General features: G+C 44.7%; 1 protein-coding gene across 1 annotated transcript in view; it reads right to left on the bottom strand.

Annotated features, from left to right (window-relative positions):
• The window catches only part of LOC126543439 (anoctamin-4-like), a 37668-nt gene that overhangs the window by 6954 nt on the left and 11332 nt on the right, over positions 1–19382 (bottom strand). Inside the window, exons 5-13 of the mRNA XM_055077977.2 lie at positions 18563–18721; positions 16604–16640; positions 15337–15448; positions 14648–14702; positions 12457–12551; positions 10533–10681; positions 7940–8092; positions 7549–7601; positions 3784–3968 (exon numbers count right to left, since the gene is read on the bottom strand). Coding sequence (XP_054933952.2) covers positions 3784–3968; positions 7549–7601; positions 7940–8092; positions 10533–10681; positions 12457–12551; positions 14648–14702; positions 15337–15448; positions 16604–16640; positions 18563–18721 — 998 coding nt within the window. The remainder of the gene's footprint in view (positions 1–3783; positions 3969–7548; positions 7602–7939; positions 8093–10532; positions 10682–12456; positions 12552–14647; positions 14703–15336; positions 15449–16603; positions 16641–18562; positions 18722–19382) is intronic.

The following is a 19382-nucleotide window of genomic DNA, read 5'->3' as shown; positions in this document are numbered from 1 at the left end:
GTTCTTTTAAATGCAACAAGCCTCATCAAATTTGGCGCTGTAGTTGCCTAGAAAAACGATTAGGAGGCCCGAAATAGGAGGCGAAATAGGAGAAACGAAATAGGAGGCCCGAGCAAAATTGTTCTCAACGTTGCGCAGCGTCCACGAGAAACGCCGTCATGGATGGCCTTTGCTTTTCATCTATCGGTTTCGTTAAGGTACCCTCTATTATTAAGGTACCCTCTATTAATTTTTTTCCGTACTGATGGCCTAGAGCAGCAGCTGCAAATCGAGATAAGATGTGCCTAAATATTAAGATGGAAGCATGAAAAAGTTCGTTTTGCTTTTTGGGGCATAAGGCATGACACAATAATTCTGCGAACCGTTTCTTTGTCGTCGTCCATTAGCATGCTGTGGTCAAGCTGCCCACAATATCACGCCACATTTACTGGTCACCGGGGCCGGTACACCTTTGGGCATGACGTGTACAGTACTTGCATTTAGTTGTCAAAGCACTGCCCTGTCAGGGCTATTCACGTGCGTGAAGGACGACTACTATTTAAGATTATTGTGCAGTAGCACATGCAGGATTTGTCTGTTTTCCATATTGTCTACCATGTTGCCGTTGTGCCTTTATAACATAGGCGCAATGCAGACAAGCAGGTATCGAACGACAAAAAGGGTGCCCGCGTACTCAAAAGCCTCGCGCACAAGTCCTTACACCTTCTTGCATTCAAGAGTTATGTGACTGCCGAGGACGTCATTAAGGGATGTTGGCAGTTCGATTAAGCCTCACGTGTTGGCAGAATTATGGGGCTGTAGGTGCAAAAACCAGAACTGAATTATGAATCACACCGTATTGGCGGATTCCGGAAGCTTGGACCACCTGAGGTTGTTTAACGGGCATCTAAACCTAAGTACACGGGTGTCTTCGCATTTCGTCCCCGACGAAACGCGGCCACCGTGGCCGGGATTTGATCCCGAGACGTCGTGCTAACGACGCCATTTACGCAGCACTTTCGTCTCATGCGTAGTCGGCAACCGGAGTGAAGGACAGGAGGATGACACGCCTTCCCGAAATGAAACATTCGGAATAATTCTTTGTTCGACGGTTGGACATATGTCAAGAGCCCACGATACGAACCACCTTCAAGTCAGTATCAGCTTGCAAAGTGAGAACTAAGATGTAACGTTTTCAAGCGGATATGCTTTTAATTATCATAAGGATATTTTTACTGAAATTTTCTTCCCAGCCATGAGATAAAAGCTGACTAATAAGCATTTGAACTTTCTTTATTGTTAAGACCGCCTGTTATATAAGGTTGCTGACTTTTATAACCTCCTAAATTAAGAAGTTATGAATAAAATTATTGCGTTAAATGTGTAAACGCGCACGCAAAGAAGTCCTAGTCCATTGCCGAGTATTGACTCGATTAAAAAAAATTATCGGGTTTTACGTGCCAAAACCACTTTCTGATTATGAGGCACGCCGTAGTGGAGGACTCCGGAAATTTCGACCACCTGGGGTTTTTTAACGTGCACCTAAATCTAAGTACACGGGTGTTTTCGCATTTCGCCCCCATCGAAATGCGGTCGCCGTGGCTGGGATTCGATCCCGCGACCTCGTGCTCAGCAGCCCAACACCATAGCCACTGAGCAACCACGGTGGGTATTCGATGAAAATGAAGCACGTCTATATGCCGCGTAGTAATGACGTTCTGACGTTAATGATGATGATGATGAAGGCAAGCTTGCGCTGGAAAAGAAAGTAACATTCTAAGCACAACCATCGCTGCGAGAAAAACAGCGCATCCTGTGCATTTGATCTACAGATCAAGGCATCGGTTGATCAGATTGGAACGCTCATGTGCTGCAGAGGAATCTCGGGAGCTCATATGAGGTCGAGAATGTACGCCATTATATGTATAACGCGCGAAATCTGATTAGATGGCGTTAATTTGCTATTGAACCCGGGACGACATTCCGGATATTAGAAATAGACGCAGCCGCGTCTTGAGCTAACCGATAGCTTTGGAACAGTGGTTAGAGACTAAAGAAAGCTCCCCCAAAAAGAAATAATGTACAGTTGCTTTAAATATTAACGGATAAATAGTGCTCGTAGAAGAAAGGGCCCTCAAGACTGCACAGCGGCGCCGACATACCAAAAATTCAAGAGCTACACACTTTCCAATTATTGGTATTCATCAAACCAGCATTCCGTCTGTCAGTATAGTCCTGTAGTCCAGGGCCGAGTTCCACGACGGGCACTGTGTCGGAGCTCACATTTCACGAGACCGAACGTATGCTAGCATTGATTGTCACAAAATCAGTATTTTTTTTCTCTGGGTCTTAACATTAGATAGCCAAAATATATGCAGCAAAATCTCATCTTAATGCTTCAGTATTTTTCGTGCTAACATACAGGCGTGGCCACTGCTAGAGGGAACACGAGAGCCCGCCGCAGAGTTCCGTGGAGCGCCACCACCGACGCCTCGTGAAGTCTTGCCAGACAAACCATGGCCTCCGAGATTCACCCCCGCGCGCGTTTCTCTGAAACGCGCGCGCCGTGGTTGATCTCGGAGGCCATGGACAGACTCATCAAAGCAAAACACTTCTTAGTCCTTTTGCCAATCGCTACAAACGCGCCTGCGCCGCAAGAATTCGTGAGGCGCCGGTTGTGGGGGCGCTCCACAGAACGGTGCTATGGGCTCCGCCTTCCGAATAGCAGTGTACAGCAGAATAATAATAGCAGTAGTGCAATAGCAGAATAGCAGAATAGCAGTAGCAGTTCTGTACATGTCCGCACTGCTCCATATGTTATGAAATACTGAAAAAAAGTCCAGTGCGTTCCCCCGGCCAGCTGTTCTTATTCCTAATGGCGCCAGAACACCGAGCCTGATGCCAGCAACGCTAAGATATCTCGTTGGGAGCGCGCGCAATGTTCTCGCCCACCTTGCGTAATATACCGTAGCGCTGAGGTGCTTCTTGTATAATGCAGGAGAATCGATTGTAAAGACAGAAGAGCACGGTTGGGCACATGCGTTGAAGTTCATGAACTTGATTTTCGCCAAGAAAACCTGTCCAAGCTTTCACACTTGCTTTATAAGAAGCCTACTGCACCATCAATATGCCGGCTGCTTTTAACTGCAGCATAAATAAACGAAGGAAATTACGGGACTATTACGACCAGCGCTGCCACGGCGCGTTTTCAGTTTTCCTTTATATTAACCTGACCCCCCCGCCCCCCAAATTACAGAATCCTACGCCTGAATGACTGCAAGAACCAGTGCGCGTTACGCAACTATTTACGACGCTAAGCAATTGTATTCACCTCCAAGAAAATATCTACTACTTTATACATTTGCTGCCAGGCCAGGTACGACACGCTAATGCACAATTTACGATGCTAAGTTTTAATTAATGGAAGTGCGTTGTTTATTTATTCTCTTCCGCCACCTCTGTCACATGCAATCTGCACGCTCAAAATCGGATCGCGGCACCGACATATAACGCCACCTGCACTCAGCCACACGAAACCACCACCCGCAGCTGTCGAAGGTATGAGTGCGAGGCAGTTAAATTATACATTTCGCTATAGTCGAACGTACATGGGCACATCTCAGAGTTTGAATTCGTGTTCTTTAATAAATTTGATCGACGGTCATCTCAGAAGCATCGTCTACATTTGGTACACACACGCAAAAAAGGTGTCAGCAATTGAAGCTATTACAGTTTCAAGCCCGGCTTATGAGTTAACTCCGACCGACCAATAAGGGCCCGGGTTCCCCGGCCTACACAACCCACCTGCACTCTCGGACGACGATTCCGTCTAGCGTGGCGTTGTCCGGGCGCGTGTCGTTGTCGAAGTCGCTCGTGTCGAAGGACGAGAGGCTGAAGTTGACGAATCCGCGCATGCTGAAGTCGCTGCTGTACGCGACGCGGTACACCAGTCGCGGAATGAAATCGCTGGTGTACGCGATCTGGAACGCCTGTTCACACATGCGCGTCGCGCGTTTGTAGTCGCGCCGTGAGTATTTTACTCCAATAAAGTTGCACTAGTGAGCAACAGTGAACCAGTTTACATCAGGGAAGTGTACTTAGCAGCGTCCATTTTTTCACTCATCTGTCGGCAGATGCCTGCTTCACACGGGGTGAATTTCGCTATGCGTTTTTTCCGCGGCTGCGACTTCGGCGAATGCTAATTTCACATTGCTGTTTCGAATGCGCCGATCTCTGTCACGAAGCGATTTCCGCACAGGCGAGCGCCTAGCGAAAGACTGAATTATTTTCGGCATATGTGGGCCTACTCAGCGCACTTCGGTAAAAACGAAGTGAAGCAGACTAGACACTGTTTTCTCGACATTCTTTTTTTCAGTGTGTGCACTCCTCTACTAATACAAAAAAAAAAAAAAAAGATAGGCAGGCTGGCAGGCAGCTGTAACGCGACAGAGAATGCGCGTTGTTAATGCGGCGTGTGCAGAAAACCAATAACAACGCGCATTCTCTGCCGCGTTACAGCTGCCTGCACACCTGCCTATCTTCTTTTTTTTTTTTGTATTGGTAGAGGAGTTGTTGTTGATAGAGGAGTTCAAACAATGAAAAAAAAAAGATGTCGATAATAGTATATCGACGAGAAAGACTGACTCAGGCAGCCAGCCTTGGCAAGCCAATTCTGCGCGATCCCATCCACTTCGTTTTTCCCCCTCAAACAGTCGGCCGAATGCGTGACCTCACAGGCTCAGCGTATTGGCCGAAAATCTCTCGGTTGGCGGTAGCATTTAACGAATGTGCACCTCTTCGGCTTTTTTGCCGGGATTCATCCCGCAGAGACTGAAACATACCGCACGCTCTGACGTGAACAGCGAAAGCAGCAGCCATAAAAAAAATCAACTTTTTTCCATTCTGTAGCATCACAGAATCCTGGCTTATGCACATGCCCGCATGTTGTATAGCGCAAAAATTAATTAAACATGATTTAACTACTTCGTGCGTGTGCTGGTGCCTTGTGATCACCAACAGGAATTTAAGAGATGCAACCACGCGGGATATAATGACTTGACAGGTACTGCACGACACTACACTTCATGAAGAATGATCAAGTTTTCCTAACCGAACATAAATGTAGCGACCAGCCCGTCCGATACAGGAATATTTTGCCACAGGCGCAAGTTAGGTTACGCACAATCCCGTGATTCACAGTAAGCGGACCTATTGACATCCTTGGCCCTGTGCGGCCACTGACGGTCTTCCTTTCAGCCTTTTGTCAACTGTTGCACACACATTTACCGAGCCTTTTGAACACAGATATAAACAAGATTATCGTCCCTGCAGCTCTCTGCAAACTCGTCAAAACGGTGCGAAGTGCAATTGGCGACAGAATAACTAAATAGCCGTGAACTTCTTGGGCGCGTCCTATGATGACTGTCGCTGTCGCACTGCCGCTATCACAGGGATCGGTTGCGGCACCACGCATGATAACAAATGAAGAATGCAAAATGGAAATAGACCGTTAAAAACACATTCCCTGACCCTGTTCATGTCCGCAAAATGACTGCATTGTTCCCCATCAAGTCGGGAGCATCGAAATCGGCGCAGCGTCGGCAGTTTCGTCGCAGGAACCAATCTACGTGTCTGCCTTTATTTCGTGACTTTGGCACCAGATTTAGAGTTGAAGCTATCGTGCTGCTTGGTCATAAACCAAGGGAAATCTCAACCATTCTGTAGCAGCCTAGCTGTGAGTATAGCATCTTTGTCTTTCCGTAAAACTACGGGAGAACAAACTCTCACAGAATTACTGGGTTCAACGTTGTAAAGTAACACGGAAGGTGTGACACACACTACAGCGGGGGATTCCTGATTGATTTGGTTCGATCTACTGGAGTTCTTTAACCCGCAGTTAAATTTCAGCACCCGAGCCTACTTGCAGGTTCTGCAGAGACCAGCCGTTTAGGGATACGACAGAAATTGCACCACGATCTGAAGAACAATAAACGCGGGCCAGTTTGATGGCATGCTTGCACTTGATGTGTGACAACTTGCCCTGCCTTGTCGAGTGCGTGGCCCCAACTAGGACGCACAATTTATCGGCCTTCGCCACCACGTCTTGTCGACATGCACGGCATGCACGGTTTTATGGTTCCAGAACATGAAACCTGAACGCGTAGTGGACCCTACAAGACAGGCGGCGTCTATTCTCGCGGCAGCCGGAAGAATTTCTGAAACGAAGTTCTCCCGGCACTTTCCTCCTACTGGCTCACGGATGGTTAGGTTAGTTTAGGTAAGGTTAAGGCACAATTGCAGGCAGTTTTTCCACGCAATTTGTCACGTGACTTCAAAGCGCCAATAGGAGATGAGTGCCGGGAGAAATTCACTTCAGACCGTCTCTCGTCTGCTGGAAGAATGGTCGCTGCCTGCAAGATATGCTTCCTGTACTGGCTAAGCTGTGCGGTCTGGCACTGCCGTCAGTTATATAAAGCTTGAGCACACGCATTTACGTACTTACATTCTGTACTTGCGAAAGCTTGGGAATCAGTAATAGCGCAGTCTTTGATTGACGTATTACAGCGCTTAGCATGTGACTGTCGTTGAAGGATTTCGTGTTCTTCATGGTCGATATCCTAGAGTGTGTAGAACTTCCTGTTCAGCCATGACTGTATAAGCAATAAGGCACGTTGCCCTGTCGTCTACTATTCTGGGCACGTGTTTTTATCTATTTTCTAATGTACCGGGAGTTTAAAAAAAGTTGCTTTGGCTGTGTTGCTGCAAGTTGTGACAAGGGGATGGGCTGTGTGCTGCCAGTATAAGTTTTTTTGTCAGACCAGCGAACTTGGTTGTTTGTGACTATTGACACGGTGTTATGCGTTTGTGTCTTCAAATAAAGTTGGTGCATGCCTGCACCCATGTTGCTTAATCTTCTCGCTTTTTTTTTCGCGCTGTCCTGAAGTATACTGGCAAGTTTCTATATGAAACTTCATGTCCAAATTCTCAAATAATTTCTCAAATAAGTTCTGCCAAATAATTGGAATTATTAAAATTCTGCTGTCACGGATTTTCTGGTATTTTTGTAACGCTGGGCTCTTTTCGCACGAAGAAGTTTCAATGCAAGTTGATAATCAGGTTCAAACGAGAAGTGCTGGAATCCAAAGATACTTAACCAACGTATTTTACTGTGTCGTAATAAAGAAAACTTGTGCCCAAATGAAAAATTCCCCCTATATGCTATTTGATAACCATATTTCTTCTACCATCTCGCACGGTAATACATGTCCCAGAATTCAAATGTAGCCGACGTAATTTAAATTACGAAAATGAAATTACTAAGTGCACGCCGAAGCATTTCTTCGGGTAGTTTTGATCACTGAGATCGTGCTAGCACCAAGTTTCATAAATGAAGTTCTGATGAAGGACGTGTCTGGGAACACATCTTGTTAACGACCGTAGGCTTTAAATGAAGTTTCGGAATATTAGCTTCTCACACAGAGCAAACGCTTAGTAGTCTTTCCTGTGCACACAACTACAAGTTAACACAGATGTCAGTGATGTTGCATATGCTACGGGCAGTGCACTTACGTTACAGATGACAGCGAAAGTGGAAACACCTTTCAGGATGACCTGCCATGCCCCTGCACCCCGAAAAAGAAAAAAAAAGTACCATTGGTCACATGCACAAAACACTTCTTGTGAAAGCGAAAAAGAAAGGGTGGAATACAAAACGAACCATCATCGTGATGGTACATTTGAAACAGTCAGCTTAGCTGTTTCTCATCTACGATTCTTTCAATTGACTGGACGTTTGGTTCTTCTTCTAGCCTTGATATTTTACTTCGTCCAGCAGAAAAAATATGTACTGCATTCGGTTCGATATTCGAAGCTTGTCTTTCTCGATTACTGGTATTTGATTTGATTACGAAATTGTTGAATTCGAGCACCCCCGACAAAAATGGCATTGGCCGTTGCTCACCAATGTTTGGCACCCTTTCGGCAAGCGGCCGGCGCACCTGCGAGGTGTACTTGTAGGCGTCCAGGCGGATTTCCACGATGTTATTCAGGAGCGCGAACAGCGGAGCGAGTGGGAATGCGGCCACGAAGAGAGTCACGAAGCCGAACTGGATGGCTGCGAACGGGTGGACAGGACGAGTTGGAACGCCTTAGAAGCTATGTGAATCAGCAGAGGACGCCATAAGGCAAAACGGCAGAAAGCGTCAGGACGACATGTTGACTAAAAACGATTGACTGTATTGTCTGGAAAAATATAACGCATGATGTGTAATATGACGTGATATATATATATATATATATATATATATATATATATATATATATATATATATGTATAACAGCAACGGAATGGAATCGACTAACTAACGGTCAAGTACCACAGCAATCTCTGACGTCTTTCACCAGAAGCCTCAGCGCCCATCTATTTCTGTTATATTCATTCCCTGCTGCCCACATAGTTACTAATTTCTTATTGATATCAACTTTATTTTCCTTACATTTTGTATTACTGTATTACTCAATATTTTACATGTTCCTGAATAATTAAGATAGGCCATAAACCTTACAGTGCTGCTATGTCTACTCCTATGTTGCACTGCCATAATTGAACTTTGTTCTCTGAAATGCTGATCCTTTTTGTTTGTTCGCTAGTCATTTGCGGCCTTTGTTTATTTCTGGCTTCTCTTGTAAATGTTTGACCAGTGCTTGTGTCTGTATGCCCACCCTGCGAGAATCTTTTCCTGGGATTGCAGTATCACTATATATATATATATATATATATATATATATATATATATATAGTTAATACTCGATCCAACGAAGCCCGCGTTTACTAAGTTCCCGATGTAACGAAGAAATTTCCATTCGCCGGCAAGCACCCGATGGAGTGCTTGGCGGGGAAAGCATTTATGGGGCAAACACCGATAAGTTACAACGTGATCACCAACCCGAATTCACGAAAATATCTCCCATTAAACCCAATTTAACGAAGCTTTCCAGAAATACACTAGTACGAAAGAGCCGTGATGTCTGCTTAATTTTGAAGCGGGCGGGTTTTTCTTCGAGCGTGCGCTCTAACTCTATTGCGTTAAAGCATATATGCACCATAGTGACGGCCCTATAGCTTCATTTTGAGGACGCTGCGCGCCGCGCCCATGCACGGCACAACGGACTCTGCAGTCGCTAGCGTTCTCGCCTACGAGATGGCGCTAGGGGCGGTGGCAGTTGGGGTGTCGGACTTTTTACAAGCGCAGGCGTGGGCTAGCGGCAACTACAACGAAGCGCACTTTTTCGATGTCGCTACGTTACTTCGTTACAATTTTAGATTTCGAAGGACTGAAAATTCTCTTACTTCATTTTCCGAACTTGCAGATTTAACGAAATAATTTGATCATGTGCATCGCTTCGGTACATCCAGCTTCAACCGGGTATATATATACATTAATATATATATATATATATATATATATATATGCGTGTTTGTCTGTGTTAACAAAACATTTCATTCGCTGAAGCACACAAGTAACTGGTATGGCTCTTGTGGCATATGCGTCAATTACAAAAGACACCACCAGTGTTCTTTTTTTTACGATAACAGTCTTTCATATTCACATGTCGTGGAATAATATTAAACTGATAGCCAACCCTGACGTCCCACACCGCAACCGTTCCGCACAAGTACTACCCTTCCGGTTTTTTGTTGTTCAAAGCGGCGGAAAGCATAGTGCAAACGTATTCATCTGAGCAAGATCGTATACGTATAGTAAAGGAAACCGAAGGGCTCGCAGACAATAAAGACAGTGATGCCCAGCAAAGCATAAGAAAATTTTACCCTTATTTTATATAAAATTTAGAAATAATACGTAAAATTAGTATGGAAGTGGACGAAGAAAAGGCCATATGCCGGCGCGATGTTTTACCTGCGATTGAGCTAGTGCGACGTTTGGATGTTCCACATTCCACATCCTGGCTGAGAGTGCCGCTGGCTAACACCGTCACGGCTAGAGCTGATACGCGTTGTCAAAAGATGCGGGGAGTAGACGGGTCGACAGCCGTCTGCGTAGCTGAATTGGCACGTATCATCTTACGCGTAATGGGGAAGGTGTGGGTTCGACTCCCACTTGATTGCTCGAAAGAGAGGCAGGGGATTATGGACCACGATAATTCCCCTGCGCACACTGCGTTGAAAGTACGTGAGGCTTTAGCACACATTTCCATCACTATGCTCGAACACCCTCCGTACGCACCGGATGTAGCCCCGGCGACTTTTTCTTTCGGTCTCTAAATGCAAACTGGCACTCTCGAGCAGTAATACGGCATGTGAGGACCAGTTGTCCTTTCGTCCACGTTCAATACTCTCTCCGTTATTATTTCTACATTTCAGAGAATAAAACAGTTCATTTCCCCCATGCTTTCTTGACCTTCATTGCCTGTTCGCATGACGCAGTTTTAAGTTTAGCTACACTATTCCCGTTCATTTATAAGCCTGTATATCCTGTGGTAGGGACTGGAACATAGGCACAAGACCAGCCCGCGATCGCCAGCAGGGCGCGCACCCATCTCGAGGTACTCGTCGAAGAGCGACAGCACGCTCCACTCCGCCAGCACGTAGTCCTCCTCCCAGCGGGCCAGCGGTCCACTGCTCACTGCGCCGCCGCGCCTCACGTGGTCCCGCTGCCACGAGCGCCACCGGTTGGTGAGCCGCCTGCGTTGGTTTACGCTTGAAGTACGGGCGCGAGCATCGCGAAAAGCTCGCAAGGATAGCCGCTCTTGCTGCTCTGAGCGGCTATAAAAGGCACTAAAGCAGTCATTTAAGGCATGTATAGACCCCAAATATTGTCCTTTCAGCACGTACTGGCTCAATTAATAAGAAGATCTGCTGTGCATCTGAGGATAAATTATCATTCTTGAAGCAGCAGAGCCCAGGAAACACCAGTTGCATTTTTTTAACACATTTCATTTTCCTGATAAAACAGAATGGGACGAGTTGCATCTGTTACAGTATATTAAATTAGAAGCAGGTACGCGAGAAGTTATGACAGCCGTGGCAGAAAAAAAAAATCGACATCTCGACGTTTTCTGGTTTCATGTTGCGCCTTTTTTCACTCATATTGTATGTACAGAAGGAGCGCTCTACATCCACCAAATTTAGGGGCAGTTATCCTCTCCTCCTCTCCGAAGTATAGCCATCTATAGCCCCCCCCCCCCCCCCCGATATGGTCACCGCTAAAAATGTTTCTAGCCGCATAGTTCGTGCGTGTATGCTAATAGCGCGACAAGGACGTAAGAAATACATAGTTCTGTTCTCTAATGATCACGTCTCGTATATTTGATGCGGCATGACCTCTTCGGCACGAAAAGAAAAAGTGAGGCCGAATTCGCAAACCTTTTTGTTTGTAAGCGCTTTTCGCCATCGACCTGCCGCCTTCACTAATAATACGACTATGTGCTGCATCGCGAGTGGCTGAATGACGTTCTAATGTGCAATTTTATCATAAGATAATTTCTGTGAAAAATAGTTTGTAGAAACAAGTATTGTAAGTTACTTAAGGCGCTCTGACGCGTGCCAGTGTTTTTTATGGTTTAGAGAACCTTGACCTTCATTGAACGCCGTAAAAAATTAATAATAGTAAATAACGATAAAAGTGACTCGGAACTGTGCCAGTACTCCTTTAAAGTATGCCAAACCGGTGAGCTGCCGCACTACCACAAAGTCTCAAAGTCATTTCAAAAAGAAACGATGCGCTGGATTAGCCAGCTTAATATTACGACTGTCGATGCCTTGAAATGCGACACAAATTTATAATGACGACAAAGTATACCCTTGTTATAACGAAATCGTTTTATTGGAAGTTTCTCTTTGTTCATATTGCAATGTACGAATTTCAGACTGGATTATTCTAAGTGCAGTCACTCCGAACTCCGCTTAGTACGAAGCTGGAAATACGCACACGGGCAACTTAATGGACCATGTGCGATGGCCCTTTGCTTTGTTTTGTTTTTTTATCAACCTGGAAATGCAAGAAGCATTACGAAAGCAAGACTCAGCCGAGGGACGGCAGCTTCTTGCGACTAACTTTATCACTTGATAACCGACAAATGACAACGCTGCACGGAGGTTCTCAAGAGATCCGGCATTGTCATGTCACCCCTATGGTGCGTAGATTTGCTTTAATATACGTTCTAGGAAGTCTCGCGTTGGTGTCGTAGTACTTATCGCGCGTTATTGTGACTCTTTTGGAGTGTCTCTATCTTTAAATAAATACCCGCTATTACAAACTTTATTGCTCTCGCGATAATTTCGGTTTAACGAGGAACTTGCACATTTGCATGATCAAAGAAGAAAGGACCTTGGCGATGAAAATGGCCGCGGAAAAGAACTGCAAATTACGCAAAATAGGCGGAAGTTCCAAGAAAAACAAAGTCACGATTGTGCGAGGAACAGCTGTAAGAAAAGGTAGAAGAAGCGCGGGATCTTACAATTGTGCAAACTCTCGGATGTTGTTGACGATCTGCTTGCCGACCATGACTATTGCCAGTTGGACAGACACTTCGTAGAGGCAGACGCCCTCGCACTGAAAGACAACGTAGTGGTTCATTTGCAACAGGTTACAGAACGCGTTACTGATGAAGAGGTGCGAAGTGGGTGGAACCTAAGGCGTTGAAGTGGGCTAGAGGTCTGATAAATACTTCACTGCTGTAAGTGCCAAGTGAGACAGAAGTAAGTCAAGATGAGGACAGCTGTGTGACTTCGTCTTGCTTTCTCTGTGTCCTGGTTCACTTGTTAAGCTAGTAAACTTGTATCACTGAACATTGTTTCAAGAGGGTTTGTGTTACTATGGTAGAATCAAACAAGTAGGACAAAGTGACCGCTTGAAATTGGTGAACGCTTCCTTGGCGCTAAATTCTAACATATATGTGACAAATCAGTTGCGAGTTAGGATCCAACAAAGTGATTTTAATTAACCAGAAGGCCTAGAGGTCGCAATAACTTTCGACAAAAAGTTACTAATCTGGATTTGACATTGTTGAAGCCCGTTTGTAGTTTACTAAATTTCCGGCTAACTGATGCAAATAAACAGCTTCAGTTTTTTTAATACGATTACGATTCTTTTGCAAGGATTCTGGATTTCGAATTTGGCACGTGAGAATCACCACCACTTTGACGAGGCTAATGGCCAGGAGTACCAGATTGATAAATATGCAAGCACAAGCACATTACGGTCGCAGTAATCACGGCAGCGCTTGCGTGTAAAAGCGACGAATTTTATTTCTTTATAGCAGCTGTGTCCCTGAAACGATACCTCTGCAACGATACCTCTGCAACTTCACAACACATCCTGAATCAGGAACAACAGCGTCTAGTATAGAACGACGTACAGAAATACATAAACAGCCCTGACAGACAATCATATTTTGTTACCTATCGCGAGGAATATTCACCTTGCAAGGCGTCCAGTGCCACCAATGACCATTAAAGGGCACATCAGACAAGAACGCCTGAATTTAGAAGGATGATTGACGTTTCCCGTCCTTGTTTTACGGAATAACGGGCACAAAAGGAGAAGAACATATGGCCCAAAGTTGTTCATTAAGAAGATAATTAGTGATTCCTTTATTTGCTCGCTTTACATTGCGATTTCTCAAAGAGATCATTATGGCCAGGTGCAAACGATCAAATGTGTTCTCATAGCCGACAATAAAGAATTTATTTCGAAATAAAACGAAATACCTCGCCTTTGGTGCCACTTCATAACTTATTGCATAGTTATGCACCAACCAGACCAACTGAGCACTTTACAGCGGTTCACATCTAACCCTCTCCGTTTTCATACTAATACACTCTGCCTTTCGCTTTCTCGTGCAAATCTCAAATATTTTCACAAATATAGACGAGTTTCCGCATTGCAATGAGAAGACCATCTCTTCCTGGCCCCACTGCCGTAACTGTACAACAACGAATTTATTTTCGAGCGACAGTTAATCCTGACTTGTCGTGAATTTGAACCCTGCGTGTTAATAAGCACCGTGCACAAATATATCGTTGAACATTTAGCTTCATGCGAGATCTTTAGTTTCGGCGTTATTTTTTGAGCCGTGTGCTTTTGACCTAACATTCCGGTGTTGCTGTCCAAAATCACTGAAGTGTGGATGTCTTTGGCTCCGCACTAAAATATGCACACAAAGCAAACATTTGAGAGCGCAGTTTCACATTCGCATTCGACATAGCACGTGTTTTAATGCGGTGTTCCATCTTTTGTAGTCCTAGCCTTGCGGTTCTAGAACATTTTGCGTTCACTTGCGATACTATTACTCAACAAATTGAATGTAATTGAGTGATTACGCAACTATTCAATTGAATGCAACAGCTGTTCTGTGTTTGTTTGTTTGTTTGTTTGTTTGTTTGTTTGTTTGTTTGTTTGTTTGTTTCGCATTTCAATCCCAACAAGATACCACATACGTTTCTCCTCTCGTGCGAATTCGTAAATGTGCCAAGTTCAATGTTTTCTGCCGTGCCGTGATAAGGCGAGCCAGAATCTTTATCGCCGACGTCACTGATTATTGTGGCCTTGTGACACATTTACCTAACATCACCATCGGATACTGCGCGAGAGCTCAACACAAATGTTATTCAGATTATCGTAAAATGGTGATAACAAACCACACGCACCTTGTCCAAGCTGTACCCTAACAGAGTTCCGTGTTGTCCTGGGCGCGTCGCGAACCTGGATCACGAAGGACATATGCGCATTTAGTTCGACTTCACTGCTTGTTAGCTCGTATTCGGTAAGAACAATGTGTCTATCCTACGTAGCCTGACTTCATTCTGCCTACATTGTTACAGAACTGACATTATAATAATAAACGCGTCATTAGAAGCGCGGCTAGCCTTAAGCTAATTTCATTGCATACCGCCACCATAACCACTCCACAATTCTCACCACGATCCTACACCACACCACGAAGTTACATCACACCACGATGTAATGTGACGATGTACACTGTAAAAATTCCTGTTCGCTTTGAATCGCCGCTCTCACGATATACCTCATTTTGCTGGTGTTCTGTGCAACGCTGCTGCCATGAAATGCCTGTACTGTTCTTCCGGGCCCAGTCACGCTGCAACTGAGGGTTTAAGCCCAGCTGACCATCCAGCCTATGTATGGTCAATAAACTCGGTGGTTGGTTTATTTGAGAATTTGCAGTCTTTAAAATAAGTACCTTGTTTATAGTGTGCGATTGAGGTAGGTTTATTCGCTCAACCTCGGACCACGAGCTACGCTCGCCGCAATGTCTCAGAACAAACAGCAACGAACTAATTAACGCATCCTGTACAATTTTAGCCCTAGTAGCACGCACCTTCCTTTAAAGAACGCTATGTAGATAAGCGAAGAGTACGTATTGAGGAAAGTGAACAGGAACATCTTGAATGTGAAGCTGTCTTCGTATTCGTGTTGCGTCCTTGGACGTTCTGAAAAAAAAAAAAACGAAAGAAAACACGAATTTTTGTGACTTGAAGTAATTGACCTCTCGTCTGCTGTTTTTTTCGGCCTTCAGCGTGCATGCTAAACGAAGTAACATTTCTAGAGGCGCCCGTGTTGACATTTTTCAAGTTAACCGGAGCTCTTTGCCCTAAACAATGCTAATTTGCCCCGAATAACACTAGCAACAGGCCAAAAGTTTATATGATTCACCGTACAATTTACAAGAGTATTTCGCCAACATCTAATTGCGGTTCCATGTGCCTCGTTACACCATGTATAACGCGATGTCTGCCGCTGAAGTTAAATGTATAGTACTGTTGCCAACTTTATTACCACCGATAACCCACCCAGACTTAACGTGAACATCGAATGCGGTGAGGCTATTGTCGCTATTTATGCTAAAGAGGGCTGCTTGACCGGCGACGATCGGCAAACCTGTACACATTATTACTGTGTGGTGGCATGGCCCTGAGTGGCGATGACTAACACTCCCAGGGCCAGATCCAGTGCACATAGTCAGATGACCAGGAAAGCGGAGAGAAGGACAAACGCTGCCGTAGCTGAATTGGAAGAGTGATGTGGGTTCGGCTCCCACCGGTGGCAAATCGTTTTTGCGGCCACTTTCCCTTCCATTTTAATTATTATTTACCTGTTTCAATCAAAACTACAGTTAATTTTGCCTGTGCTTTTTTTGTTCGTTGCTGTGCTTAAGTGTAAACGAACACTAAAACAAAGAGTCGACGCATTTCCATCTTTACACGAGGCACATCATGTGAAAGAGTGGCAACAGAATTGATGACCAAGAAAACGTTAGTGACACGTGAGCGCTGTCAGACAACAACAGGTTAGTCATGCCCAACGGCAGTCTAGATATACGGAGGTAATTACATAATTCAGTAGAAACGAGAAAGGAAACGAGCGAGAAAGGAAACGAGCGATGAAGTAATATCAGCAGCCGTAAATGTTTTCGAGAAACAACCTTTACACTGCGAGAGCAAAGTTGCTAGCCCTTTTCATTTCAAGTAGCTTTGTAATTGAAATTCTTCCACCATATATTATTTCATTAGACGCAGCCAAGCATCATCTACTTTACCTTAAAAAGCATAAAAATTTTTTAAAATTTAGACCATGGGATAGCCTACCTATTTCAGTCAAACGTGTGGCAAGCTTCCTGTACACCTGAGGAATAAAAACACATTACGCTGCCATTGGAGAATTACTGCGAGCGACACAGGAATCCGGCAGAAATTCCTGACTGAGAGGCTAATACCGTAGCGTTACTACCAGAACCATTTGCTATATATGGGAGGTATAGTGCCATGCAAGCGAATACCATCGCGAACAACAGACAGACAGGCACAGACAGACAGAGAGTAAGTCATCGACATGTCGGCTTAGCTCCACAGCTGCGCTAGCACGTGCAGAGCGAGCGAGTGCAGTAACTATGCCGACAGAGCGGTGTTGTATGTATGCTAAAACTCTGTAATTATGTAATTTTTTCGCAGAAATAGACGCACGCGTAATGTACCGTACGCAGGCTCTCCGACGCTTTTAGGTTCCCCTAGACGGGATGGCTGACCTGACACCCGCGGTATCCTGTTAGAGTCCAGGAATTGGGTAGTGGTGATGGCGATGATGATTATTATTTATTCCCGATCCCTCTGAAGCGCGATGGTTACAAAGTACCCTATCCTGCTTGAGTCGATCATCAGGGACGTTATACATTCTTTTCGTTCTAACATTTTCGTATGCGTCTCCTTAATCATTTTTCTCTTACTCAAAACTTCTCTACCTTGTGGTTTATGATGATAATGATGATGATGATGACGATTTATTGGCATCCCCTTTGAAACGCGGTGGTGACGCAAAGTCACCTAGCCTGCTTGAGTTAGGTATCTCAAACATGCTTTTCACTCTAGCCATTTTTTAGCATGCATCGCTTTAACCTTTTTTTTCTCTTCCTCAGAACTCCTCAAGCTACCTTGTACTGCTACCTATGCCTGTAGCGGATCCGGTCGTATCAATCTCTTCCCTGCTTTTTCTCCATCAATACTTTAAGTGGTTCTTGCTTATCTTGACTGCTACAGAAGTTGACAATTCCGCCCACTTTAAACCCAAGCGCTCTGGAAGGCGTACGTTACCCACGGGTCTAACTGGGTGAATTCCTTGGCATTTCTTTAGGATGTGATGACTGGTCGATAAATTTTTGTTGCAGCATACACGTGCTTCACCTAGTTGCGAATACTTGTTACGGTATGTTTTTCTTCTTCGGCAACCAGCTCAAGCCTGAAATAGCAAGGCACTTCCCTTCGTATTATTGTACAAAGTTTCTAATTTCCTTTTTCTTGATATTCTTGTAAATCGGCATGCTTTTTTGTTTCCATTCTTTGTATTCCATTCACTGTTTCTGTCTCCATTCACTGTCATTGTCTCACTTTCTTTCTGATGACTCCTGGTTGTCTCTTTACACTTTCAATTACCCTGCACTTGATTGCCAAATTTCTTAACCTCTTACTCGATTCTGTGTCCACACTTTGCAGGTGCAGATACTTGTGCAATTTAGCCGCCCATTTATTTCGATCCAGGTTCTTGAGCCTGTCTTCAAAACTAATTTTGCTCTACGCTTCTCATACTTCATACGAGTCCCCTACCCATGTCACCCTGCAAGGTCTTGTCGGAACAAAAGCTGAATATGCGGCTTCTAGGTGGAACGTATTTTCAGGGTGTCTACCAACTTGACATTTCCTAATTCCCTGAGTTTTCCAGGTTTTCCCTGAGCCCCTTTGCAAAATTTCCTGAATGAGCCAAAACTTTGTTTTATGTCAAGACAGGCTGACACCATGTTGCCCGATGCTGTCACTCTCTAGTAAGCATCTTGAAACAAAAAAAAAATGACAATAAAGTTCTAAGGACTGGAATCGCCTTCCCAGATCAATCATTTCCTAGCTTGTACATGACGTTGCCGCTTTTCGTGGATTACTGGCTAGTAACGAGAGATTTTCAGTTCTTACGTGATGTATTTCTGACTTCTACCACTTCCCTAGCTTCGTGCACTCAGGATACTAAGAAATGAAAAGGAAAACGGAACGGAGCACACACACCTTGTTCATGAGTAAGATGACGACGAGATTGAGCAGCGAAGCGGACACAGCAGTCGCCATGTGGGCGAGTGGGCGCAGCTGGGGCTTCCGCGATAACCAGCCGAGTGTGATGATGCGATAGGCGATGATGGCGAACACAGAGCACACCACCAGGCACAGCTGCAAAGCGGGTGGGGATGACCACGTGAGCTGCTCTAAAGCGGCAACTGCATGCATCTCATCTCGGGCGTACTGATTCTTCCGCAGACAAAAAAAAAAAAAAAAAAACCGGCATTAGCAGGTGAAGCAACACCCGGGCTGCGAAGTTTACGCAATTGCGATTTCTCTTTTTTCGACGAACAGCTACAGGAGTCGCGAATCTTGTGTTTCGAATTTCTTTTTCTTGAAATCAACCCACTTTGGGCAATCTTTTATAATATATTTTATGCCCGAAGTGGAAGTTTTGCTTCCTACAATCGGTGGGGATATAGCTTTGCACCTTTTAAAACAAACGAATTACCAGCAAATCGTCTTAACAGGCGAATCGAATTTCACCCCAGACTAAATAGCTGTAGCAATATCCCAATATTCTTTACAACGTTAGGGTTTTATCTTCTGGTCAACATTAATTGTCATCAACATAGCGTGCATCTCTTTTCTTTGCCCTCCGTGTTCGCTCATTTCCCGTCAAGAACGTCATGCCACGATCACGAGCGCATGTCATTCGCGACCAGAAAGTGCCAGCCGAGCCTTATTAAAGAAAGGCACGGAGGCTGGATGGCAATCATTGTTTGGGTACAACCACAACGTTCAACGGTGCAAGATTCTTGATTTCAGTGAA

Source organism: Dermacentor andersoni, chromosome 10 (assembly GCF_023375885.2).
Source record: "Dermacentor andersoni chromosome 10, qqDerAnde1_hic_scaffold, whole genome shotgun sequence".
NCBI classification, from domain to species: Eukaryota; Metazoa; Arthropoda; class Arachnida; order Ixodida; family Ixodidae; genus Dermacentor; species Dermacentor andersoni.
Note: the sequence above shows the minus strand (reverse complement) of the source record. Positions and strands in the feature narration are given on the sequence as shown.